Source organism: Crocodylus siamensis, chromosome 8, assembly GCF_052110815.1.
Source record: "Crocodylus siamensis isolate JL-2025a chromosome 8, ASM5211081v1, whole genome shotgun sequence".
In the NCBI taxonomy this organism is placed as follows: Eukaryota; Metazoa; Chordata; order Crocodylia; family Crocodylidae; genus Crocodylus; species Crocodylus siamensis.
The window spans coordinates 19729794-19757534 of record NC_143402.1 but is presented as its reverse complement, the minus strand read 5'-3'; the positions used below and the strand labels follow the sequence as shown (position 1 = coordinate 19757534).

The following is a 27741-nucleotide window of genomic DNA, read 5'->3' as shown; positions in this document are numbered from 1 at the left end:
AAATGGCAGGTGTGTTGGCTGGGATTGTGTCTTCTGGATCAGCTTTTTCTTTTAAGGAACCTTGTTGCTTTCCTTTTACTTAAGGAAAAAATAGTACTGAGCAATTCAGGTACTCTGAGCAAGTCTGCAAAGTCACAGTTTTATTTTGTTTGTGTGGATTTTAAAGTAGTGTTACTTTGCAAACACCAGATTTCCCTCCTCCCCGGTGTTTTTTTTCAGGTTTTTCCTGCTTCTTCCTCTCCCCTCCCCTCCCCACATTACCACAAATTGTCAGGCAACAGAAGGTTTGACTGACTTCACACTTGAATTTTTTTATAGAGTAGCTTTAAAGCTAAATTCATCCACTTACAAGACTTTCTGGCTTAGTGAAAGCATCTGTATCAGATATCTATGTTGGTAGATTTGTCCTGCAGTTACTTAGATAGGTTGCCTGTTGCTCACTTCCAAGCAAGTATTCAACTGCTTGTGAGGGATGTATATTTGTACAGTCACGAGAACAAAGAATAGTTTATTTCACAGTAACTGGGATGTAGTGGTCTCCTGGATTTCATGACCTACTTCCCTTCCTTTCTGCTATATATTCTTTTTCCTCTGGAATTTAGTTTTGTCAAGGAATGGTTTGTTCCACCCTTTTATGCCTGGATGTAGGGTGAAGAGGGTATTAAGGCATGTGGGACTTTGATGCTGCCCTAACAGGCCCAGCTGGCCAAAAGTACTATTCACATAGGATTTGTGCTAAGATTTGATCAATATGAGCAATATGTCTTGAGGAACCACAGTTCCTATAGGGTAAATAACTATTTTTACTATCTGTAGAATTGTCTTTTGGTTATGACAAAAAGCAGAGCAGTATACCTTAAAATCATTCGATAGTTTTTAAAAATTGTTATTATTTATTATTAATGGTGGTGATGGTATTGCTGTTTTTGCTGACTGCTTGTAGGATGCAGCCTGGTAGCTTTCTTTCTCTTTTCAGGTGTGGCCATCTGGATGGTGACCCCAAAGAAGTATCCCCTGTTTTCACTCAGTTCATTGAATGTGTCTGGCAACTCATGCAACAGTTTCCCTGTGCATTTGAATTTAATGAGCGTTTCCTTCTTGAAATCCACGACCACGTCTACTCCTGCCAGTTTGGCAACTTTCTTGGGACCTGTCATAAGGAGCGTGAGGATCTGAAGTGAGTTAGCAGTTTATGGAGCAACGGTCTGTAGGCCTCTTCATGCTGTCTTAAAACTGAATTGGAAAGATAACTACAGGTTGAGGGAAGCATTCTCTTTATCTCATGTATTTTGCACTGTAAAAAAAGATGTACATGCATGCACAAGAAAACAAGGAAATATTCTCAAACGTAGGAGGAAAGTGTCTCCGAAATTCTCATGTTTTAAAAGAGCATCTGTTTAGGATTTGAAGTTGTCAGTTTTAGATTTTACTTTTTCTAAATTATAGACTCCCTGGGGACTGGACTATTATTTGTTTGTAAAGTTAATGAAAGGAACTTTGGAAATAGATAGCTCTCTTACCCAGTCCTAAGAGACTCTTGCATAGGGTAATTTAGAATTATGCTGCTACACTATTTAACTTTTTAAGTGATTTTTCTAATTGACAGAATCTTTGAGAAGACCCATTCTCTGTGGCCATACCTCTTACAGAAGAAGCAAGAGTTCAGGAATCCTCTCTATAAGGGATTTACAGTTTACAAAGAGCTTCAGCCAAATACGCTACCTTTCAGTTTCCAGTAAGTAACTGGAGGAGGGAAGAATCAGGGACCATTCTTGTATGGGTGTGGAAATGGGCATCTCCCTCATATGCCCTTTATCCTGTTTGAGATGCTTTTTACCAATAAGTACCTCATGCCTCAACTGTTACGTGAAGCTAAGGATTGATGGATAGATATGAAATCAGTACAAGCATTGTTTTAAAACTATTTGTTCGCAATCAAGCTTCTTAGTGTTATTGAAAAATGGGAATTAAAATATGCAAATTGCCTCCCCCAAATTCCTTGTCACGCCAAGTTTGACAATAATACTAGAGAGAGAAGTAATTGTTAAATATAATGCTCCCTCCTCCCTCTCCCCCACCCTTTTAAATTGGGGGTATGCATATCTGAAGCTAGACTAATGTGTGCATTTATGAGTGGCATTGATGCTTATGAGCATGCAGTGGTAGCAGTTAGAGTTGAAATAATTGTTGCGTCTAGTGGACTTACCCTTATATTGTTTTGTATTTGCTTTCTTAGGGTGCTTCAGTTGGACTAGTGTATTTCATTTTAGGTTTATCAGTCACAAGTGCTTAATAGTGTTTGAGATCTATGGATGAAAAATGTGTTTTTAAGCGTTACACAGAGGGTACAGGCAGGAAAATATAAGGCTTGCAGATTAAGTGAAATTGCAAGAGCTCACAGTAAAAATCAGCTGAAGAACAAATGTTACTGGTTTCATCTGGGCCATATTTGGCACAGGGCAGGAATATTTAAATCCTTGATTTTTCACCAAATTCTTAAATTTAATGGAAACCTGTCTGTTACTAAAACATTTTATAAAACCTCAGTTGTGGACTTCTTCAATCTGGAGCTTTAACTAGTTGAAAATCTTTTCGTTTGAAGAATATATTGAATCTTGTTTGTTTGTTTTTATCCTGTCCAGCAGGTCTTCTAATTTTCTTTCTCTTGTTCTTGAGGTTCTGGTGTGGCATGTATAACCGCTTTGACAAAGGGATGCATCCAAAGCAATCTGTGTTAGACCACCTCCTCAGTTGCATGAGCCAGAAGATGAAACTGGAAGACAATGCAACAGAGCTGGAAAATGTAAGTTCTGCAGGTGATAACAAAAAAGAAAAGAAAAAAGCCATGATGTCTCAGTAAATGTTCCTAAGATAGAAAGGAGAATCTTGAGAAGAGGAGTTGCTTCAGGAAGAAAACTGAATTCTCCCTCTCCCTATTATGAGATTGACCCAAAATATTTACATTTTTCTCACATAAACACTGTGCCAAAGAACAGTTATTCACACAGCTCTAATATTTGGGTAATTAGTTTACTTTGTCATATATTTGGTTCCCTGAGAGCTGTTAGAAAGACTACGTCTTAGTGCAGGGGCAAAAGAGTACATGAGTATTACAGACTGGGTTGGGGTGAGCCTATGTTGTCCAGAGGCTCCTGTTTAACAACAGAGTTGATGTAGGTTGGTGAGACTATATGGGGGAAGCCCGAATTGTTAATACTCATACTTTAAATGAGTACATAGTATTTGCAACTCAAGGGTAGCTAATTGATCTCTTCCAAACAGTAGTGCTGAAAAGAAAATTTTCAGTGTAAAATGTTTGTAATTTAATCAACTTCCCCAGAGTTGGGGAGAAAGACCTATAGCACAACTTAAAGGGTAGAGCTGTTGTTTGGCTTTTAAGAATTGTAGTTTCTCCTTTTCTCTCCCATCTCTCAAAAAGAGCAGTTGTGGATTTTCATTGCAATTGGACAAGTTTCTAGTTATGATTTATTTTCGTATAACTACAGCTGGGCATCTAAAAATAGACTGGTGAAAAGGACTATTAAGTCTTTTGCTAGTGTGGCCTGAACTCTGGAAATTGGAGCTTTGTTTCTCTAAACACATTTTTAAGAGGAAAAGTTACTGATATTTGTTTATAAATGTTGGGTGCAGATTATGCAGTGCTGTGCTCAAGATACTAGAGTACAGTATGGCCACAGAGGCATTGACCAAGAAGATGTAGTGCTTGAAAAGTGGTTGAGATGGATAATGAGCACCAGGGCATTTATACCAGGACCTTATCATTAGGGGGCCTTATCTTTTTGTTCATCATCTTCTCTGATTCCTTTCTCTTGCTACAGAAGCTGCCATTCTTAGATGGTCCCTTGCCAAATGAAGCGTGCTCCTTATCTAAAATTGTGAATGTTACAGTTGAATCTTCAAAAACACCAATGCTCAATACTCCCCAGGATTATGAAGGTGAACCACCAGCTCTATTGACCAATGGTACCACAGTTGGGGAACTCGATGTCACGTCCCAGGTGGACCAAAAGAACAAAGAGAATCTTGCTCATCACCAGGACCTTTCTGGCCTCAGTAACACTGCTGGCGTTATAGATTTGGAAACTGAGGAGAACCTGCAGCCCCAGTGATCAGCTCTAGTAGCATGAACCATGGGAGTAAAGCCTGCAAGATCTGTGCCCTACTGGGAATTTAGCCTTCTCAGCCATTTACAGTTAAATGTGAATGTGTATGTTTGGAGGGGCTGTTTGTGAGTTGTGTGAGTGGCCTAGAAAAGAGATTTTGCCTTCAGCTTGGCTGCATTAGCACAGGTTAGTCTATAAATGTGCATGCCGAGCTGCCCCAAAGGCAAGAAAGCTATCTCAATTTACATGGTGAACCTCATTTTTCAGTGGAAATATGGCCCCCTCTCCCACTCTTAGAGATGACCTTCCATTGCTCCTATTTCAGAGTTTAAAAGACGCTTTTGGTCATTTTGATATGGAGAGTTAAAAACCAAACTGTAACTAGAGCTGGAGAGACAAAATCTGTTGTTAAATGGAAGTGAAAGGCTGTAAATGCCATTTTGGTTCATCCTCAAACCTGAGTAAGCTCTTAGCTCTTCAAAGATGCTCTGCATGGAATCCCACCCTGCTGCAGAGGCTGGTTATTTTTTGTTCCCTATGCACATTTGTAAGGAGCTGTGCCTTTTATGTGGAGACCATCTTAATGTCCAACTGTGGCAATGTCATAATGTTTTATTCCTGCAATGTGTATCAGTAGTATTTGGTGTCCTCTGTAGTTTTAAAAATACTGACTGGCTTTTGTATCTCTCGTTGCTGTCCACTTGCCCAAGAACTCAAATGGTTGTGTGAGGTGTCAGTCTTATGGCTGAAACCTTCCAAGACTACTTATTTCTCTATTTTCTAGCTAGTGTTTTTGAGTGATCAGATGGTGGTAAGTCCCAAGGAGTCTATAGAACATGCATTTAATATACTTTTTCCTACTCAAATCGTAGGAGTAAGAAACCAAAAAGAAAGGAAATAATTTAAATTTATACAGGAGCTTCCTCTTCAGTTTTTATTTTGCCTAGAAAGGTTAATGGAGAAAGAGGTTGACTTAGCCGCATTTAATTTTAAGATTTAAAGACATTCTCAAACCATAAGTGAAACGATGATAGTAAATGCAATATATTTTGCTTAAAATTGAAAGCTAAAATGATTGCTTCACATCACATCTTGAGTGACAGTAGAGAATGTTTTATGTCTGTTGCCCTGAATCTTAAAACATTCCTGCAGATCCATTTGACACTGGCTTTTCTTTCAGGTCATGACAGGCAAACTCATTTTTCCCTCCTTTCAAAAACGTTCTGTTAGTTTCAGTAAGAGAAGTAGGTGCTCAGCCTGAAATTGTATGCTCTTTCAGGATCATGCTCTTACTACACAAATATGTATGTGACAGTTTCTGATCTGACGAAGCCAGAGTTAAGACGTTTGTGCTAGTTCTTAATGGCTCATTTTAGTGCATTGTGTTCAAGCTGACAGAATTTTAAGGAGCTTTTTGCCTTGGGTCATTGAAAATTGCATGGAAATGAACAACAGATCTCTAGCATTGGGCTTCTAGGTTGAGATATGGACTCACTGTGCTGTTTGCCGCATTACTTGTGTTCCTTGAATCTCACTTGAATTTTGAAAAAAAATGGGAAAAAGAAAGGGCTTGAAATAAGTAGATTTTATTGGAAGAGAACTTTCTGCTTGGCTCCTCAGAGGAAAAAGCCTGGAGCAGCTATTTCTCAGGTGGGATATTCTGCGAGATTTCCCTATATAGACATGCTTACCCTGTACTAAGAATGCCTTGTCCACTTTTCTGCTTTCACTGGTTCAGATGTTTGGGTTTCTATTAGATAGTGTCCTCTGATCTTAAAACCCGTTTTTTTTTAGAATTTTACAAAATCTAATAAAAACAGATAGAAATGGTTTCAGGTTTTCTTTAAAAAAGAGTTCCACTGCAGTATTGTAAAACAGAATGAACAGTCCTCGTTCTTTTGCGCATAAGCTTGACTAAGATGGTTTCAGTGTTCAAGCTGAGCACTGAAGGGAGGGCAGAGGGAAGGAAAGGGGACTAGTTAAACAACAAAAATATTGAGAAGTTGCCTCACTCTGGTTTTATGCTGATAATGCTCTTTTTGAGTATCTGACTTCCACTTAAGGTAGAAAAATATTCTCTCATTAAAGGGATTGAAGCATCTGAGCTACAAAGATGGATGTTGGAGAAGGGATAATATAGTTGGCTTTCTAGCAATCAGAAGACAAGCCTGTCTTTATGTTAGTGGATTTTTAAACTTTTTAAGCAAACGGGGTTTTTGCTGGGATTTTTTATTTTTTAATATAGACTTTTAAACATAAATTTATTTCTATTCAGGATATAAGAGGGAGATAACTGCTTAGTATCTGAATAATATCTAAATATGTTTAATACGTGCATCAAATACAGCTACTAATAGTGAAAGGATCTGTTATGGAGAGAAAGTAGTGTTGTTACTTAAGTTGTGGTACATCAAAAAATTCTGTGCCGTTCAAATGATTGTGTATTTAATGTTACAGTTTTAGGTTAATGGCTCTGTATAATGTATACATCTAAATTCATTACAGTTATAGAAAGGGATCCTGGATCTCAAGAGTTGCAAATCCATTCTTAACTCCATCTGTCATTAAAGAGAAAAGAAAGAGCTCTGTCAAACTCCTAAAATAACTAAATTTGTCTACAAGCCTTTTCTTCCTCATTCTGGCCACATCGTCATAAATTACCAGACATACAAGGGACCACACCTTCAATTATAATTCATTGGTCTGAGTTCATATAAGGCTTGAATATATCTTTAGATTTCCCTGGAAAAGTGTGGTGTGGGGAGAAATTCTTTCCCTGCTCTTGCTGCACCCAGAAGTTTCACACACGCACTTTTTGCTATTTGAGGAGCAAGTAAACCCCAGTGTTACTTTGTGTACTAGACTCTGTGCAGGTCATTTTGACATCAAGAACTTTACATTGAAAAGGAGGCCAGTTAAGGCACTTTTCAGGACCAGTCATTTTGAACTTTCTCGTTCTCGTTCTTGTATGTGATCTTTAAGGAGAACTACGTACAGTCTTTAATTTTCACTCACTACTGATGGATTTAGACTTGCTGTTAATATTTATATAAGAATAGTTTGCAAAATGTTTATACCAATAATGTTACCTTGTCTTTGAAAATGTTACCTTGTCTTTGAAATCACCAGTAGATTTGTTTTAAAAAATATATGATAACTTTCCTGTTCATAGACTGATACAACACTCGGACATCTCCGCAAATCCATTGTATTCTTGAATCTTTCCTGGCATGCAGGCCTGGAAGGATTACTCTGAGTGCTGACAGTTGTGCTGGACATTCAGTAATCTTGTTGCTTTTGACTTCAGTAATAAAACCATGCATGGCTGTAAACACTGAAATATAAAAGCTAGGGAAAAAAGGGTCCAAGACAACAGCTAAAGCTGCCACTTTAAATCCTTTAGGTTGTGTAAGTGTGCACAGCTGCAGTATGTTTCAGACCTCATTTTGTGTTGGTCTGTTAAATAAGCAGGCCTGAGAAGGAGTCCAAAAACTTCTAAGGGAACTCTGCAGTTTTTGCTATCAAAAGACCAACTCATTAGATGCTGCTCATTTTTGAGGAGGAGAGGATTTTCTGTGTTTCAAGACCAAAAACAAAAAGCAGATCAAAGCAGTGAGGCATGTCATCCAGATTCTGATCAACTAGGATTGGCTTCCTGCTGTGTTTTTCTGCCAGACTGTACAAATATATGTTCAGTTTATAGTATAATGTCCTGCCTGCTGATAGTGGTGAACAATTTGAGTATTCAGCCAGTAATAACAGAAGGAAATCTAAAAACTGTTACTGAGCAATTGTCTTATACCACCATCTTCTAGGAGAAGATTTACTTTAACTTTCAGTTTCCCCTAGTCAGTGACCTGAATGTTGTTAAGTCAGGAGTACAGTCTATGTGACAGGTTACTTTCCATTTTGATTTTCATAACTAGGTGGAAATGACATGTTAATGTAGACAGATTTTTTATTTGTACAAACATCTGTCTGTTTTCTCTTCTGAAATTTTTTTTGTCTTCAATTAGCAGTGCTAATGGCTGCAAATATAATCTGTTTTCCCCATCCTACAAAACTGGTATAATGTTACAATGCTTGTGCATATCTGTGTAAAATGTATTTTATTTCATAAGGAAACTACTGTGTTAGAAGTTGGAGTGGAAGAGATGTTTATATGGCTTTATTTTTTTTCATTTTTTAATATCAGCTTCCTAATGCCGGAATTTTTAAATTATGCTTCACTTTGCAATTATTTTCCACAGTGAAAGTAGAGTCAGTGGTATCTTTTTTATTGTTTGAGAGGGTTAAGGGGAATGTTTAACTTGCTTATAGCTGCTGTAGTTTTCCACTGGCCCTTTTTTAGGGTAAGGAAACACTGTTTATTAAAAACCTTTTATATGTGTGTTTTGTAGCCATGTGGCATTTCTGCTCTTAAGAAAACCCATCCATTTAAAGTGCTGAAATGAAGCATCTTCCTAGGAGGAAGATGGTGGTTAGGATACTTTCTGGTTTCACTGTTAGGCCACCCTCAATGAGGTAGGAAAAAAGATGGCTAGTAACTTCATAGAAATTTGGGGGGGTGGGGAGGGGTTGAGGTCTAACTTGAGAATGTGCAGAGTGCATGGTTTCCTCCATGTCTAATGGCTTTCCACTGGGAACACACTGCAAGACTAGAATCTGTTGAATTAAGACACCTTCTTGCATTTGAACTGACATTAGGCCACAGAGACAGATACACTCCCCTCTGAGGTGTCTAGCATCTCCAATTTTGCTTGAAGCGGAGGTCGTTAGGTACTGACCATGTCTGATGAGACACTGCACCTTGCAAGAAGCAATTCTTAAGGAACATGGTAGTTCATATGATGATCAGAGTAACTATTGTAGTTTACATTCAGACACTGAACAAAACTTCCACTGAAGTGTTAGTACCTGTTGATTAGGCCCCTCCCCCCCAGCCTAATTGTTTGACACTAACTGTATAATACTGTTATTTTCATACAGAAATCATACAAACTGTGTGCTATATAATTCCTTTTCTCCACCCCAACCTTGCATTGCATTGGGGAATTATCTTTGCGTGGAAGTGACAAATGCAAATATGAATCTGGAAGCGGATCCGTGTTTACATTCTGCGCCGTTAACACGCAGCACATGCTGTGTTTGGGTTCCTATGGGAAACGTCCATTCTGAATGAATTAGCCTTTAATTAAAACAAGCTCTTATACATCATTTGATTAACATAAGCAGATTCTCACAACAGGCTATGTTAAAATCCTTGGTTTTCTGTATATCTTTAGCACTAATGGTATCCAGCTTACTGCCAGTTGCACTCAGTAAATTATGTTTAAGCATCCTGCTGTCTTCAGACTGTAAAAGCAATGCAGAAAGAGAACTGGCTGAAATGTTTTGACCCTTGTCTCTTTGTGTAACATTGATTCCTGTGTGTTTATGTATGTATATGTGTCCCTTCAGTGTCCTATTTGTATTATTTGTAGCACTGGATTACACCCTCTCAAGTGAGCACAGAAAAGTTTCTTAAACTATCCATGAGTCAGTCTTTGTAGGAATGTCTTTGAAATTGTGTAGTGTTCAGCTTAAAATTTTAAATGTTTTCTGCTATCTTTGGAGGTCACTTGCCATTTTTGTTGTTACTGTACCTTGTTGATGGATAGTTGTTTGAAAATGAGTGATTAAATCCCCTGTTCTGATGTTTTCAAATTTGCTGCCAGGACTGTGTACATGTAAAACAATTGAGCTAATGCACTGCTGAAAGCGTTATTTTTTACCATGTGTATAGGAGCACTGTGCCATTTTCTGTAAATGCGTTTGTCTCATGACATTTCATTTGTACGTATTAAATTTTATTTTTATTTCCTACAGAAAATAAAATACTTTGCATTTCTAAGGAGAAGGCTTGCGATGGGTGTCCCTGATGGGAATTAATGGTAGATCAGACCCCCGATTAAAATTTAAAAAATCTCAGGGTGACAGGTGAATGACAACAGCTTTGTTTCCAACAGTTACCTTGCAAAGGTTACCTGTGCAATATGGCCCCTTTGGATTCATGGAACTATTTGCAAAGTACGTATTGTTCCATGCAAGTTGGAGGCATCCTGACATCTTATAAATGCTGCCACATGTGTCACTTTGCTACCCGAACTATTTTGCTGTACTTTCCTCCTCCTTATTAGAAGCAAAACCCCTTTACTGTTATGTTACCTTCCTCTTCAAAGAAAAATCTTTGTTTGCTATAAAATGTGCAGGAAATGGTGTTAAGAACTCAGTAATTCAAGGTCCCTCGGTTTATATCAAGCACTTGGAATTTGGCATTTAACCCTTTTATATCCACTCCCTGCCAGCAAGTTCAGTGGGAGCACAAGACTTGCTTGTTTCCTACATGGTTTTTTATCTTGCTGAGCTAAGCCAGAGCTCTGTATTACAGGAATTGTTTCCTAGATACCCTGTTACCCTTGCACAAGCTTCTGTAGCTTTCTGCTACAGCCTTACCATGTCTGTGGGTTTTCTCACACATGCATGTCTCAAACCCCACACTTCCTTATCTCTGCAGTTCTATCTAGTGACATGACTTGAGGGAGGAAACTTTTGCAGGTTCAGATGAAACCACACCAGCATGGTGCTTTAGAAGGGTTAACGTCTCTAATTTGTAGTGGGTGCTTGAAAATAAACAGTAGCAGGCAGCGAGTGCTGCTGAAAAACTGCAAGAGGGAAGATGGGAGCATATATAAAGATAGATTTTTCCTAAGTGTAGGCTTTCAAGTTGACTTTTTTTCTAAAGCTGAAATACTAGTCTGCAATTTATATTCTCCGTCTTATGAGAAATGCAGTTTGGATACAAGACATATCCTTGAGACTGAATTGAATTAATATTCTAAAAATATCAGTTCAGTTAACTTTTGAGTACTGTTACAAAGTATAGTCTTAGATCTTGGATACTATTTAAAATGCTAGTAGATGAGATGATGGCTCAACAGTTACTTGGTTGGAGCAGCCTTTATAAAGTAACTGTTTGGGTGAGAAGGGCTTAGTCCTTTGCAGCAGGGGTGATCAACATGATCTTCAAAAGGACACTAGATGCACACCTTGCTGGCGTTATTTGACCCCAGCAATCTTTCCTGCCCACAGGGAGCTGGACTCAATGATCTCATGAGGTCCCTTCCAACCCTAAACTTCTGTGAATCTGTGACCTGAAATCCCCACTTCCCCTCCTTTGCTTCATGCTCTCATACCAGCAGGCAAAAAGTGGACTTTTTATATCACATTTCTTAAATGGTTCTCTCCTCTTGTAGGTCTTTGCCTTTTAACTGGACAGTTGCCCAGTAGTGCAGGGAAGGCCCTTGGGAACAGATAAAAATGAACAGATCAGGAATGTCCAGTTAATTTTGCTTATCAAACAAACATTCACAAGGGAGTATGTTTTCCTCATTGATGGCAGCCCCTTGTTTGCTGTATCTGAACCCAATTAAATTTGGATCTGAATAAGGTGGAGTAAAATAAATCATACCACTTGTTTCCTGCTTTCCAGCCATGAATCCTCTAGGAATGGTGCCGAGTTAGGTGGGTTTGGGGTGTTTTTATCCCCATTTTACAGATGGCAAAACTGAGGCACAGAAATGAAGCAACTTGTCCAAAGACATACAGTGATCAGCATCAAAACTGGAGCACGGTACTTTGGGGAACCAAAAATAAGTTCACTGCTTCAATGCAATCCAATCACTGCATTTGCTGACTGAATGAAGAATAACATCTAAATAAATGGAGCTCATGATCCTGAGGCCTACGTGCATTGACCAGGGCTTCTGATCAGTGGGTATCTGCTAGCTACTGTGTGGAACTTGAAAGTGCAAATTCTTTCCAGAATGGGTAGGTGGGGATTCTAAATCCTTGGCAGTTTTTAAAAATGTGATTCTTTCAGTAATCTGAAATATTCCTGACAGCATCAATTAAATTTTTTAGTTGCCTAAATGAGACTTTTCTTGTGGTTAATTGAATTGTTCACTTTAATAATAAATTTGCATCTACAAGGCTGTAATTTATGTTTCAGGGATGTTTATTGTCCCTGACAACTTCTTTGGTGTGGGTGATTGATAACTTCCCTTCATCGGTGAACGTTAAAGTTAACGTTGAGGAGGCACATTCCATTTTTAGCTGTTGTAGGTGTATTGTTCAAACCTCTTTAAGGCTGCTAGTGAGTCTTCTGGGGGGGAAAAAAACCCTGCATTCACTAAAAATACTGATTGGGGAACTCAATGGGAACTGCGTAGTTGAACTTTAATTTCTAAATGAAACCTACTTTTCCATCCATGCAGAGCACTAAATAATTCTGAGCTGGGGTAAAACTCAACATGAAAGGGCACCAGTTAAGCTAAATAGCCTACTTCTGAAGATTTCTTTTGCCTGGAGAATATGTTAAAGTCTTATTTGACCCATTCTGTTTAATTATCCTTTAATATGGTCTCCTTACAGTGCTAAAGCCATTAATATTTCACCTCTTGCTGACAGCATAATTGTTGCAGTGACTCAATTGAATTTGTCCAACAGATAAGAAGGCAGGAGATGTACAGAGTAAGCACGCTGAAGCATTCTGAAGCGTACGCAAAATGACAAGCTCCTCCAGCGCTACACTGCAGAACATTTATATGGAAATCCTAAGTCGGTGACAAAATGTATCTCCTGATTTAAATATATGGAGGCAAATAGTTTGAATGTTTTTGTGTGGGGGCATTAGCAGGTTAAAGCTCTTACTGATGTTCTTCACTTTTTTTTTAATAGGAAAAATGCAAAATTCTCAGGCTGGGTTTGCACAGGTCAGTGAAGCTGGAATGTGTCTTACACTCATGAGTTCTGACGTTCAGGTAAAGCAGAAGCCTACCCTGAACAAGGCTTATATTGGTTAAAACTAGTATAAGCTTTTGCGTTTTTATGCCTCAATCATTTCTATCAAATATACATAGATTTCAAGTTAAGCAGGGGTGTCAACTTGGACTTTGAGTTACTTGGAAGTGCCATTTCCCAGTAAACCTTTTGCAGACTGATCAGATCTTCACTCACCTGCCTTCAGTGTTTTTGCTCCAGTGTAGTTGACTACAGCTTAGTAAATAATTCTGTTGATCAATAAAAGACTAGACCTCAGCTCCCTCTCAGCTAATATGAACAAGAAGTAGTAAAAAAACCCAAACCCTTTATCTGGTAAAGTGCAGATGTGACTACACATACAGACCTACAGAGTAAAAGGGTGCGATTCATCTGTAGTAATTTTTCAGAGAGTTGCTCTTTGAATAAATCACACATGCAAATGTCATAGCCCCAAGCCTGTCCACTGTATGACATTTGACTACAGTGGTATTGTAAAATGTATCTTTTTCCATTAATTAAGGAAAGTCCCTGTGCCACAGCATGCGTGATCCAAATCAAGCTAAACAATAACAGGATGGAGAGGGAAGTTCATATCAGGTGTAGCAGATTAGGAAGAGTATAAAATGAGTTTGTAGAATTGTTAAGTTGCAGTAGTTTCCTATTGACTTCAATGAAAGCAAGACAGATTCCTTTTTTTGATGACATGCAAATTATCTAGTGATATTCATATAAAATACTTTCTGTGGCTGATACAGGGCTGCCAACAGCTTTTGAAAGCTATGAAGCTTAATTATGCAGAGAATTTAATGCACAGAAAAATTTGCTTTTCAAGTTTAAATGTGGCAATTTGCAAGACTGGGCTTCTCTGCACTTACTCTGGAAATGGTAATGTAAGAGTAATGGGATGATCTGAAAATTATGGAAATAAGAGTGCCTCCCCTCCCTTTTGTTGGGTCTTGATCTCCCACTAATCACCTTTTCTTCTGCTAATTAAGTCTGCTACCCCTGAGAATTTCTCTCCTCCCCTCCGCTGTTTCACTGTAGTGTGCCTGGATTCCTGTGATCAGAGACCTGAGGAAGAATATCTCGCATTGGAAATGTTGTCTAACTTTATTCTGACTGCATAGTTCTTCCAATAAATGGTGTCACCCTAAGAACTCCTTGCCTTATCTTGAAATACATTTCTGGTACTGCAGTTTTCTCCAACAGTAGCTTTTTTGAGGACCTTACTGCTCCTAGTTCATGGTTCTGTGGATGCTGGATAGTTTGCAAGCTCAAAAGTTTTTCACTTACAGAATATGTAAGTCCCAGTTTCTGTGATGTTTCTCAAAGCTTTACTACTATGGTTCTGACTCCCCTAAAACCTGCTGTACTGAAAACAAATGCAGGTTGAGGTTGAGAGGCACCCCAGATTTCCCCCTGTGCTAACTTCCCTGAAACGTCCATGGGTTGAAGCAACATTAACAGCAAATATCTGGGCACCTGCTTTGACGTGTGATTGTTATGCAGGCAATTCACGAATTAAAAATGGAAACAAACTCAAATTGGCTTTCATAATCCAGGCTCCTAATTAGTTTCTTCTCTGGTCCATTTCTGGTGCTTTGGCTCCACTGACCCTCTGGGAATCTACAGAGGTACTGAGACAACTGGAACAGCTGCAAGAACAAGGGAATAGTCTTCTGCAGTTTGGCTTTGGAGCCCGTTGAACTCCTTCACTCTTGAGAATTGCACATCTAGCTCCTCTTCCATGAGCTTCACTGGCAGCAGTCACTGATCTGATTCTTGTGGTTTAGAACCATCAGCACGGAGGCGGAAAAGGATCTGGGGGTCATCATTGACTCCAAGATGAACATGGGCCGGCAGTGTGGAGAGGCAGTCAGGAAGGCCAACCGCACCTTGTCATGCATCCACAGATGTATCTCGAGCAGGCCAGGGAGGTGATCCTCCCCCTCTATGCGGCACTGGTCAGGCCGCAGCTGGAGTACTGCGCCCAGTTCTGGGCGCCGCACTTCAAGAGGGATGTGGACAGCATGGAGAGGGTCCAGAGGAGGCCACTCGTATGATCAGGGGACAACAGGGCAGGCCCTATGAGGACAGGCTGTGGGACCTGAACCTGTTCAGTCTCCACAAGAGAAGGCTGAGGGGGGATCTTGTGGCCTGTTATAAACTAGTCAGGGGGGACCAGCAGGCATTGGGGGAGTCCCTGTTCCCCCGAGCACCGCCAGGAGTGACCAGGAATAACGGTCACAAGCTGGCAGAGGGTAGGTTTAGGTTAGATATCAGGAGGCGCGACTTCACAGTCAGGGCGGCTAGGGTCTGGAACCAACTTCCAAGAGAAGTGGTGCTGGCTCCTACCTTGGGGGTCTTTAAGAGGAGGTTAGATGAACATCTTGCTGGGGTTGTTTGACCCCAGTAATCTTTCCTGCCATGGCAGGGGGGCGGACTAGATGATCTGCTCAGGTCCCTTCTGACCCTAGAAACTATGAAACTATGAAACCGTGGTGCTCACGGATTTAGCCCCATGGGCTGGTCTGAGCCCTTGGATTGGGACTGCGCTGCCTCCACTCAGGCCCCACACACTGGGATCAGGCCCTGTGTGCCTGACCTGGTACACAGGGGTACAGCCCAGGAGGTTCCCAGTATATATGGGCAGGGGCTGGGGCTAGGGACAGAAGTTACACATAAACCAGTTTAAGTGGTTTAAACCCGTAACAGAAGAGAAGCTCATTGTACATAAACCAGTTTCAAAATGGCTGAATCTGGTTTAAGATAAACCTGGTTGAATATGGTATCAGACTAAACTGTTACAGGGAAGTGTGGCCACACTTGAATATAGGTTGCAGATACAAGGGGACCTAGACAGCCTGGCAAATAGGGCAGACCAGAACCAGATAAAGTTCAACATTGAGAAATGTAAAATGCTCCATCTGGGGATGAACAATCCCCTGCACGTGTACAGGCTTGGCAACGCCAACCTGACCAGGACTACAAATAAAAAGGGACCTGAGGGTAATAATAGACCACAGTATGAACATGAGCCGGCAGCGCGATGCTGTAGCCAGCGGGGCTAACAATACTTTGGCATACATCAATCAATCCACCTCCAGCAAAACCAAAGAAGTGATTCTCCCACTCTACTCAGCACTGGTGAGACCGCAGCTGGAGTACTGCATCCACTTCTGGGCACTGCACTTTAACAAGGACATGGAAAAGCTTGAGAGAGTCCAGAGAAGAGCCACCCATATGATAAGAGACTTGCGCAAGAAGCCATATGAGGAAAGGCTGAGGGACTTGGGACTCTTCAGCCTTGGGACTCTTCAGCCTGAGAAAGAGGAGACTGAGAAGGGACTTGATAGCAGCTTACCGCTACATCACAGGTGTACATAAAGGACTACATGAACAATGGTTCACCAGAGCACCCTTGGGGAAAATTAGGAGTAATGGCCACAAAGTCCTGGAAGACCGTTTCAGGCTCAACATTAGGAGAAACTACTTCACAACTAGGGTGTCCAGGCTGTGGAATAAGCTCCCTCCAGAGGTGGTGCAATCACCTACCCTGGAAATCTTCAAGAGGAGACTGGACAGTCACCTTGCTGGGGTTACCTGACCCCCAGTTGTCTTTCCTGCTTGGTGCAGGGGGCTGGACCTGATGATCTTCAGAGGTCCCTTCCAGCCCTGTACAATCTATGAATCTGTGAATTAATCTATGATTTGGGGTCAAACCAGTTTATGAAACTTCTGTCCCAGACCCCTTCTTGGTTCAAGTTAAATCAGAGCCCCCCAGCATCCCAGCATGCTTTGCAGCCCTGGGCTGGGCTGGGCTGTGCTGTCTGCTCCAGAGAGCAGGGTTGGCCCCGTCCCTCTGCTCCCTAGCCATAGTGGTGAGGGCTGGCTGACAAGGGGGTGGGGGAGGGGGCAACCCCGGCTGGGGATGCAGCCCAGTCTATGAGGGTCGCTGCCCCCTCCCCACTCCAGCAAACCCCAGATGGGGTCTGGGGCCAGGGAGGCAGGTTAAACACCCCCTCCCCCAATCAGATTTACTGTTGGCTGCAAATCGCAAAGGCACCTAGAAGCAGGAAGAGGACATGATGAGCAGCCCTGCAGAGTCCTATTTCTGTGATTCTAGACTGCAAATCCCAGAGATCTCAGGGGCAACAGGAAGAGGAAGCAAACACACAGCCAGCAAGCCTGCTTTAATGCGCCCCAGGGGCTTGAGCCACTGCAGGCATGTGGCTGCATTTCCTGAATCAAAACTAAATGTCTGTTTACCTGTTTCAATTTAATCTGTGCAGCTTAAACTAACCTTCAAAAACTGAATCAATTCAGCCTTGGGCTTTTTGACTGCCTGTACCTAGCCTAGATGACATTGCACCTGGGGGCTGGATCTGACCTGGGGGCTGAGTGCCTCTGGTTTAAAATAACAATATAGTAGATGTGGTGCTTTACAATAAAATTAATACTTTAAAAGCTCTTTGTAGCTAATGAGGCTTTAAAATAGAGAGAGAACATAATGATTCTCAACCAGCATGCTCAACCCTTGAGAACATTTTAAGGGTATTGCAGAGTTAGCACCGTTACATGTGCAAACAGGATTCACAAGATAAACCTAGGGCTTTCAAATACGAATCCATGATGTTAAAAACATTCTGATCTGTTGTGGTCTTTTTGAGTTCTTTGTAACAAGAGAATTGCTCTATTATTTTTATTTCATTAAAAAAGAAGAGTGAAAACTAAGAGCTGGCATTTTCTGAAGGGTGCCTTGAGTCTGCCAAGGGGTGTCTCAAGTCTGAAAAGGTCGAGAACCACGGAGATAGAAGGATGGCCAGACAAGAAGTGAGTTTGTGTACCACTGCCCTCTACTGAATGAACTGCAGAATGTCACAGACCTTGGACTGCTCATGGTTTACAGAGGTTGACCTTAAATTTAGGTGGTAAAGAGGTTTAAGCTTTAGGATAGCAATATATTAATTCTGCCCTTGCTACCATGAAGCAAAATGTTGTTTGTCTGCTATGACCTCTGCATCATTTTTAGTCACTGCTTTTCCAGATCATTCAGTAATTTGGCCTGCATTCCTTGTTCCTAGATGAAGGTTCAGCTTTACATTTGACTGTATTTAACAATTGTTTTGTTTGCATAGACCTAACTTACCAAATGATCCAGATTGCTCTGGCTGCTCTGTACTGCTCACTATTTTTTTTTCATACTGCTACCAGTCTTTGTATTTCCACATTATTGATGGAAATGTTGAATAGCATTGGGTATGGAACTGATCTTTGTAAAGCCCTGTTTGAAACACCCCTTTCAACTACAATTCCTCACTGGGGGGCTGTTTCTGAGATCTGCTAGCCAGTTCTTAATCCATGTAATGTGTGTTCTGTTGATTTTGTACTGTGCTAATTTAAAAAAAATCAGAATTGTTTACAGTAATAAGTCAGATTTCTTATAAAAAGTTTATTGACTCTTTGCTATTACCTTAATAACCAAAATGGTATTTCCCCAAGAAAAAAATCAGTTGTGTGATAGGACTCTTTCCGTAAAAGCACATTGATTGCTACTAATTATATTTCTAGCCTTTCCTTTTTCATTGATTTAATTCCCACATCAGCTTTGTAGTTATTTTGTGTGGATCTTGTCATGCTAGCCAGTATATAACTCTCTATCATTTCGCTTGCTGTTTTTGAGGTTTAGCACAGCATTAGGTAAAATGCTGTCTCCAGATTTTCCCAGTATTCCAAGATTTATTAAAAACTAATGTTGATAGCCCAGATGTCTCCTTAATTAACTGTTGGGATTTTGGAGTCTTAGTTACCTATGCTTGCTGTCCAAAAAGTATGTATCCCATGTAAATGTTTTTAATATCTTTCAGTTACTAATAGACTATAGCAAAGTACTGCTTCATTCTTACATTATATAAATGCATCATTACAAATACAGAAGAAATACTGAATGCATTTCCTGTATCATTAATTGTTTTACCATCTCCAGTAATAGGCCTATGCCAGTGCTAGAATTTCTTTTTATTTTTTAGATACTTTAAAAATCAAACAAACCTTTCTATAGTCTTAAGGTCTGACAGCCAACAATTTTTTCCTTGACATCATTAGCTTCCCTTATCAATGTACTATGCATCATAGCTTGTATTTTATCTCCTCTTTTCATTTGTATTATACAGCCTATTTTTATTTTTAATTGCTGCCTTTACTTCATCATTGAACCAGGGAGGGTTTTTACCCAGAGCTGTCTGTCTTGATTATAGAATCCTAATCTTGATAGTGGCTTCTTTATTACCTAATAAACCCTTCTTAAGTGTTCCCAATTTTTATTCAAATATTTCTGTGCACATTGTTCCACATAATTGCTTTCACTCATGATTTCCTCAGCTTTGGAAAAAATGAACATTTTGAAGCAATGGAATCTGCTTTACAGCACATTTGGAAATGGCAAAATTACAGGAGACTGAAGTCCAAACAATCTGCAGCAAATTGCAGATTTGATTAATTAATCATACTTAGCATTGCCTGGCACTTCACATTCTTCAACGTGCTATATGAACTATTCTGGGTATGCTGCTGGTGAAGGGCTTAAAGACTTCCTTATCAGAGAGCCCCCAGATTTAGCTCTTGCAGTATGGGAGATCTTTCTGCTGGATAATTCAGTTTATTTCTTTTAGTATCTCATAGCACTGATAATGCTACTTCACACTCAGACTATTTCTTCTTGTCTGCAAAAATGTTTAAAGAGAACTGGATAAGATAAAATGACACTTTTACCAGCTGACAGCTGTTGATAAGGCAGCCCCAAACACTACCAGTCCACCTACTTGTTTTAGTCACTATTCTGAGGCACACAGAAGCTTTTTTGCCTTACTGCAAGTTGTTTAGTTTTGTAAAATAAAAGAGGTGGTAGGCCGGGGAGGAAAGGCAAATATTAGCTAATCTGCCTGATTGTCCATGGTCTGGTAACCAGGCATCATAAAACTTCAAACTCTCACACCCAGTGCATCCTGGAGTAGCCAGCAAGTAGCACAGTCTGTCCATAATTCAGGAATAAACCAAAGTGTTGGGAATCATTAGCCATAATTCATGTTTCTCTGGAGGTGAAAAAGGCCTTGGAGAAGGGGATGCAGGCTGGGAGAACATCAGTTTGGGAAGAATTAGACAAGATTTAGAGAGCATGGAAATCCCAGGGACCAGTGTGGGTGTAATCGATAGTAGGAAGGAAGCTGCCAGCCCCAGGCAGGGAACTGACCAGCATCACGAGTGTTAGGACAAACACGTGAGTGAATCTGGGTAAATTTGACTCAGGATGGGAAAAAATAACACAAATGCCATGTGCGTGTCTGCTCTACTACCCCACATCTCACCCCCTGGAGAAGCACCTGTCTGCTTCCCCCTCTGGCTCAGACCTCCTCCCACCCCCATCTATATATACTCATCCCAGTGGGAACTTTCCAAGAATGGAAGTGGTAAGATAAAACGCCTGTGGGGCTAAAATTAGCTTGCAAGCCCTGGCCCTTCTCCCTGCCCCTGGCATTTCAGTTGTGCTCCTGATGGCCTCCCTCTCTCTAGTCACACAGAGCTTGATAGCTCGCCTCTTGGAGGAGAATTCTTCTTCTTGGAGGATTGTCTCCCTTCTGCACAAGGCGGAGGAGAATTAGCCCTGGGAGAGCAGCCTCCTGCACAGCACTGGGTGAGCGCTAGCTACCTCACAAAGGTCAGACAGCCACACAATGATAGCCAGGCAACTCTGGCAACTTCAAGGTAATTCGGCAACCTCAGCTTTCAGTTTGTGAGTATGTTTCCTGCTGTTCTAAACAGAACCTGTTAGTTTTGACCCGAGCCCCTTTTCTTTTGACTGTCAAATGTGCCGATGTTTTGCTTTAGGGGATTGTCTCAGTGTCTGGCATCAAGTGGCTATTTTGATCAGCGATCATGTGAAATATATGCTTTTTACTCTGGTGTTTACAAGTTGAAGGGAGGGTCACTATGTAGACACTGATTCCTGGTTTTAATGATCATTACAGCTGTCCTTTACTTTCAGCATCTTCCTTTTAAGTATAGCTGTGCTTTGCTTTCAAGTCGAGACTTGCTTAAAAGAAAATAAGTTATAAGTAATGTTGCTTCTCTGTTAGGTCCAGGGCTTCATTATTTTATTAACTGTTACTTTGGCTTTTGCTCATCCAGTTGAATAGATTCAGGCTCAATAGATTTTTTTTTACAAAACCTGCCTAACAACTTCAGAAAATATTGCTGCTAAAGTGATGTTTTAGGGACAGATATACTTTATTGCCTCTGGTGGGTGTATATATCATTTGTCCAAAGCTAGTGTGTATGTCCTTTAACATGCATCTTTCTGCAGTAAGTGCCACTCGTATTGGAAGGGGTGTAGGTTGTAGCCATGTTGGTCTAAGGCAGGGATTGTCAACTGAGGGCACATGTACCCCCAGGGGTACTTGAGAAGACCCTAGCGGGTACACATGGGTAGGCAGGGATGGAGCACTGCCATGCACCATCCCACACTGCTGTGCAAGTGCTGCCCACCTGGCTGGATGGGGGGGCAGGCAAAGTTTACACGTGGCAGCTGCTGCCACCCCGCATTTGGCCACGTGCCACCCCTTCACCCCCGCTTTTTATCCAGCCACCGGGGGTACACTGATCCAAAAAGGTTGAAAACTCCTGGTCTAAGGACATAGGCAGACAAGGTTCTTTGAGTAAATCCAGTATCTTTATTAAACCAACTCAAATAGTTGGAAAAATGCTTCTTAGCACTCTTATTGGAAGTGTATTTATTGGTTTCACGATGCAACTAACTAGAGGAACAGAATTTCAGCTTCGTCTGAAAGAGTTTGACACATCTTTTAGGGGTAGGAACAGCAAGGGCTGTCCCTTGTGGTGGCTTCTGTGGGAGGACTCCCTCGATGTTTGGGGAAGGGAATGTGTCAGGAATTCCGGTAGCCCGTCCCTGCCTCCTAGCATTTCACAGTGGGTCAGGTGCAGCCTGGGAGATTGCACATTCCTCTGGAGCATTATGTATTCTTGCAGAGGTTCGCAACCAGATCTGGATTGATCTCACAACTCCGATTATTTGACTTCATTACAGCTTCTGTGCAAAAACAAACAATTGGTCAGAGGTGGAGAAGATTTCCCCCATCCCCTCCCTCTTCTCCTGCTGCCCTGCTTTAGGGTGGGGGAGGAAGGGCTGAGAAGGGAGATATATTGGATAGTGAGATACCTGTATATTTAGTACAGAAAGACCCTTCCTGCCTTTCTGAAAACCCATAATTGGATTTGTCTGTTTCCATTAGCTGCACAAGTCATTTTTCAGCATAAAGAATTGAACCAAATCCTGTGACTTTTCCAGTCCCTTTCAAATTGCAAGGGAAAAAAAATGGACAGGGTAACTGTGTCTTCTCCTGAGTAAGCATCAGCAATGGGTCTGGCTCTCCAGCCTACTTAAGCATTTCCTTTAGATCTCAACGTGCTTGGGAAAGTGGCTGTTGCTGATCATTTTCCCATTTCACTGACGGTGTTAGCTGAGGCAAGGTGAGGGGGAAGGAGCCTGATTTTCACAGATGCTCAGTACTTGACCACTCTCATAAACAGCCATGGGGGCTGGGGAGTCCTGAGCATTCATGAAAAGCCAGCCTCCTTGTTCGCCTTTTAGATGCCAAAGTTTTGTTCATAAGTGACCTCCCCTAGTCACACCACAGGGCTGTCCTGACCAGGTGTTACAAATCCTAGCCCCAGCCCTAATCCAATGTCTTCTTCCTCTCACCTCAAACAACCACTGTAGAAACCATGGTTATAACTAGTGGCCAATACCCCAGGGAATGTGGCTTTCTGAACAGCTGCACAGGTGTTGCTTCGAGGCCTTGTGGTCCATGCTTACACTGAAGCAACTGGCTTAGATCTTTTTAGATCTAAACCAATTGGCTTAGATCTTTTTGGTTTCGATCTTAGCAATTGGTTTAGATCTTTTTGTCCTAAAACTTCAGCTTCCTGGGATCTATCAGGCATAAGAATGAACATATCTGCATGAGGAACAAAGGGTGTAACGTGATCGATTACTTCATCTTTATGTTCCCCCCACTTGAGTCTGAGGAGAATGAGACTGCTTTACTGAACGAATCCTGCTTTTGTTCCACAGATCTCATGCATTACAGCTCATGATGAAAGTCGTGCTTAGGAGACAAACAAACAATGAGTCTCATAGACGTAACCAAAATTTTCTCCATGCTCCAGCCCTGTGAAGATGAAGATGATGATGGAGAGAGGCAAGAGTTGAATCAGGCGGTGTCCCAAGACGATTACCACACTGTAGATGAACTCTTGTGCCAAGACAGATACAAGAGATTTATCAACAGCAGAAGTGGCTGGGGTGTTCCTGGGACTCTGCTTCGCCTAGCAGCGTCTAAGGGCCACCTAAGAAGTTTAGAGGTTCTCCTGGCTCACGGAGCAGAGGTGGACAGCCTGGACGTGAAGGCACAGACTCCGCTGTTCACTGCTGTTAGTAACGGCCACCTTGACTGTGTGAAAGCCCTGCTGGAGGCAGGGGCCTGTCCTTCTGGCAGCATCTACAATAACTGCTCTCCTCTGCTCACAGCTGCTCGGGATGGAGACCTCAGTATTCTGCAGGAACTCTTAGACCATGGGGCAGAAGCTAATGTTAAATCAAGGGTCCCAGATTGGGCTGCCAATACTGCAGCTTGTTCTGGCCCTTTGTACCTCTCCGCCGTCTATGGACACCTGGAATGTTTTAAGATGCTGTTGCTCTATGGAGCTGACCCCGATTACAACTGCACTGATGAGAAAATGATTGCACGCATCAAGCAGCCCAAGACACTGCTTGAAATCTGCCTGAGACATGGCTGTGGGAGTGAGTTCATAAGATTGCTCATTGATTTTGGAGCCAATGTGTACTTACCTAATATTGCAGTAGATAAGATCTCACCGAAGACTGAGGGTCTGGAACTGCTGATCAGGGAAAGAGGTAACCTGTGTGCACAACTATTGATTTGAAAACTTTTGCATTACCCATAAATAGGGGTCTACCTCAATTGTGGGGGCACTTACCAATTTTCACAGGTTTGTTGCAGAATAAAATTCTAACTCCACCGTCATTTCAGAGGCCCCACGCCTCGGTGCTGATTGGCAGAGGGCCTGCTCTTTGACACTGATTGGCAGGGAGGTCCTGGGGGGAGGAGGGATGATGGGACAGCCGTCATATTGTCTGATGCCCTGCCAGCCAGCTGTTTTCCCTCCAGGCAGCAAGGACTGCTAGCTCCCACTGGGGAGCCAGCGTTTTATTTTTATTAAGTTTTTTTGTTCATTTGGTAGATTTCATGGACAATCCCAGATTTCATGGTTTCCACGAAATCCATGAAGCTGCAAATGAAATCGATCCCTACCCATAAACTACTTGGCAATGATCATTTTTCATTCATCTTCTCCCCCAACAAACCAATTGCCGTCAATTTGGAAAAGGGTTTGCAGTAATTTGTCCCCCCTAAAATTTCAGTTGGGTGCCATATTCTTTACTCCCTGTCTTAAACCCTGGGAAAGTGCTGTTGTGCTATTAATTGTGACATTTACTCCAGCTGATATTGCTGTCAGTGCAGGTTACATAGGACACAAATCACCAGCTCCTAACGTTCCCACAGTGGGATGTTAACCAATGAGCCCATAGTCACTTTTCCACAGGGCACCTCTCCATTCAAAACTATTTAGCTCCTTTCCTTTCTTCTCCTACTAAAATATTCAGCTCACAGGGTATGTATCTGGCCTGAGTCAAGGCTACCTTCCTTTCCTCTACAAGTGTAGCTTGGTCAAGAAATGTCAGTTGCTTCTGCCCATGTTTGTTGACTGCAAGAGTTGTTACAGCCACGGGGGATGAAGGTGAGGGACGAAATAGGAGTGACTGTCCAAGTGCTCCAATGTAATCAGGAATCAAATCAAATGCATTCTCAGGGACCTCCTTCCCCTACCCCGTACTGGCAGGAGTCAAAGTGAAAGCAAAGTTATGTTGGCTTGAGGTTAATAAAAAATCTTGTATAGGGACAGTGAGTATTTAGTCTTCCAGAAGCAGATACAGCAGAATGTAGGATAAAGAAGGAGAGCAGATGGACCTATTAACTTCATCCCATGGATGTTCTCTTCAAAGGTATAATTCACCATTGATGCAGCTCCTCCATACTTAGTAAGTGTAGGAACATGAGCATTTATAGTGCTCAGCTGTCATTACCAATGAAACCTCTAGCCTTGTTCTCAGTCGGTTTAGGTTGCACAGTGGTGACCAATGTCTACTGATGTTTTCATCTCCAGCAAAGATGTAGTTGTACCAGTGAAGCAATGGGAAATGTTCCAAAAAGTGCCTAGGTAGGTACAGCTCCCATGAAACTCCTAGAGCTAAGCTTATTATTTAACAGGTACAGTACCCTGGCCATAGGAAGGACCTTGTCTTGTGCCTCTTACATGCTTTCTGCACTGACAGGAAAGCTGGAATGTGAAAATCTGTGTAAAAAAAGTGGTTTGCTGAACAAGCAGATTATTCTGTAGGTAGTGACATGGATGCGCTGCAAGTTTGTGATGGGCTGAAGGCTCACTGCGTTCACAGACGTGTGACAAAGGTTATAAGGGTGAGAAGACACAGCTAGAGGTTGTTTCACAGCAGCATTTGAATTCTGGCCATCTAGAGCAGAATGCTATCGTTGTTGTCACCGATGATCAGACCGTCCGCAGATTATCATTCAAAGCACAGAGCCAGGCCACTGGCGTTATGCAACCTGAACCATGCAGGCCCATCTGCTTTCAGGAACACTACTGTGAGACTGTGTCTAATGTCATGCCCATTGACACAGTCTCCAGGTGGCAGGCTGCATGGTGATGCAGTTTATTCATTGAAATGGTTGCAGTAGCCAGACACCTTGCAGCTGGCAGAAAGCCAAAGCGTGTGCATATTGCAGTGTACCACGAGCATTTGTGCGTGAGAGAAACAAACTGGGTTATCTATCCATGGAGTACTAATACTAATGCTTATGGGGGTGCATGAGGTTTGGAGGTTTTGTGTCCAGAAAGCTTGTGGTGATTCCTCAGTCTTTGTTTGTCATCTTTTTCCTCCACAGCTCATCCCAAATCCCTGATGTCTCAGTCTAGGTTGGCTGTCAGGAAGCTTCTGAAACGTGCCAGGAGAGCCCGAGCCATAGATCAGCTGGAGATTCCCCCTGTGCTAGTAAACTACCTCAAGCACCGATAGTAAGAGGGGATCAGAGTAATACCTTGGAAGAGTTACAAAGCTCAAGACCAAAGCCTTGCACCATGTGTTGACCACCTGGCTGAGAAGATGTTACCGAATAGCAATTATACGTGTATTACTGCCATCTGTTGCTCATCTGTACTGTCTGCATTTGCTTGCGTTAGACCTCTGAAAGGCATGTTCGCCGTTTTGAAAACAAACCACATAACAGGTATCGAGGACAGAAGCTGAAGGAAAAAGAACGAGCTCCCTCAGTGTGCTGAAAGGCCCAGAGCATGGTGTTAGCAAAGAATCGGGTTTAATTGCTTTAGATCGTCTTGGTTTTCTACCCTCATATTTTAGTACTTTGACCTCTTCATATTAGTGACTGTTAAGTGGAGACAGAGTCCATAGGGCTGTGGCAGAACAAAGCAAAATCTGAAGGAGAAAAAAAAAGAAAAGGAAAAGGCTGGTTTTCCCTCCTGCCTTTAACCAGGAAAGGAAAGATGGTGCAATAGGGTAAAAAGTACAGTAGTTGATCTTTCCTCTGGAGTGTGACCTTAGATGAATGTAATTATTTAAAGGTCTTATTTTACTTTTAAAAATCATTTTCCTGGGAAGTTGTACCATTGCTTATCATGCTCTCTCAGCTGGAATAAGAAGCTGCCATCAGACTTGTGATTTACATGAGGTGTGTGAATTTGGGAACTGATAAAAGTTGTCAGACTGGAGCCCTCCATGTTAGCTACAAGCAGTAAATGGGTAAGGTGGTTGGAGAAGAGTAGCATGCACCTCTTGCCCTTCTTCACAAAGCATAACTTATTTCTTAGCAAGTCCCAGTAGAAGAAGGCCTATCAGTCTCCACAGCCTATTCTCTGTGGTCCCTGCTAGGACTAGGAGGAAGAAGGACAACAGTACCTGATGCCACCCACTAGTAGCTGGCCTGAAACCATCTGCTCATTTTTTGGAAGATCCTTCAGGCAGTGACCATATTGTCTCCACTATTTTGTACAGCACCAAGGAAGTGATGGATACAGGGATACCCATCTACGTAGCAGCCATTCAATGGTAACAGCTTCCAGTCAAGGGCTGGATCTGAAATGGTGACCTGAACAAAAATCTGCATATTTTGTAATAGATCTCTTGAGCCTTTCTGTCCCTGTATGTTTAAAAGCTAAAACACACTGGTTTATACCCATTTGGTATAAACAAATGGGTTCAGTTGGATTGAAGGGGACAGGAGCTTCTCCTAATCTGTTGCATGCTTCTGATTTTACAATTTAAAAAAGGCATGTTCTAGTCCTAATTAAACAGTTCTGGCTTGTTTAATAACTACTGTTTAATTGTTAACTGGAGAGACTTGCTGCCTTCTGGTGTCATATGAAGTATGAATTTGGCAAATATCAATGGAAACTTGACTCTGTCTGTTAGCTGTTTCTTAACTGTTCATATCTTGGCTCATAAATACGTAAACAAGCATGGCGTGCTTTATTCTATAGAACAGGACTGACAACAGTCCATCTG

The 27741-nt window shown here is 41.6% G+C and overlaps 2 protein-coding genes across 2 annotated transcripts in view; both read left to right on the top strand.

Annotated features, from left to right (window-relative positions):
• Positions 1 to 8329, top strand: part of MTMR8 (myotubularin related protein 8) — a 32473-nt gene extending 24144 nt beyond the window's left edge. The window contains exons 11-14 of the mRNA XM_090060206.1: positions 977 to 1177; positions 1607 to 1735; positions 2677 to 2803; positions 3840 to 8329. Of these exons, the coding sequence (XP_089916332.1) occupies positions 977 to 1177; positions 1607 to 1735; positions 2677 to 2803; positions 3840 to 4130 (748 nt within the window). The 3' untranslated portion in view covers positions 4131 to 8329. The remainder of the gene's footprint in view (positions 1 to 976; positions 1178 to 1606; positions 1736 to 2676; positions 2804 to 3839) is intronic.
• A 4401-nt stretch (positions 8330 to 12730) lies between these two features.
• ASB12 (ankyrin repeat and SOCS box containing 12) lies at positions 12731 to 27694 on the top strand. The gene is made up of 5 exons (XM_090060344.1): positions 12731 to 12782; positions 12903 to 12985; positions 20485 to 20676; positions 23229 to 23976; positions 26108 to 27694. The coding sequence occupies exons 1-5, from the start codon at positions 12731 to 12733 to the stop codon at positions 26236 to 26238; spliced, it is 1206 nt and encodes a 401-aa protein (XP_089916470.1). The 3' UTR covers positions 26239 to 27694.
• Positions 27695 to 27741: the final 47 nt, after the last annotated feature.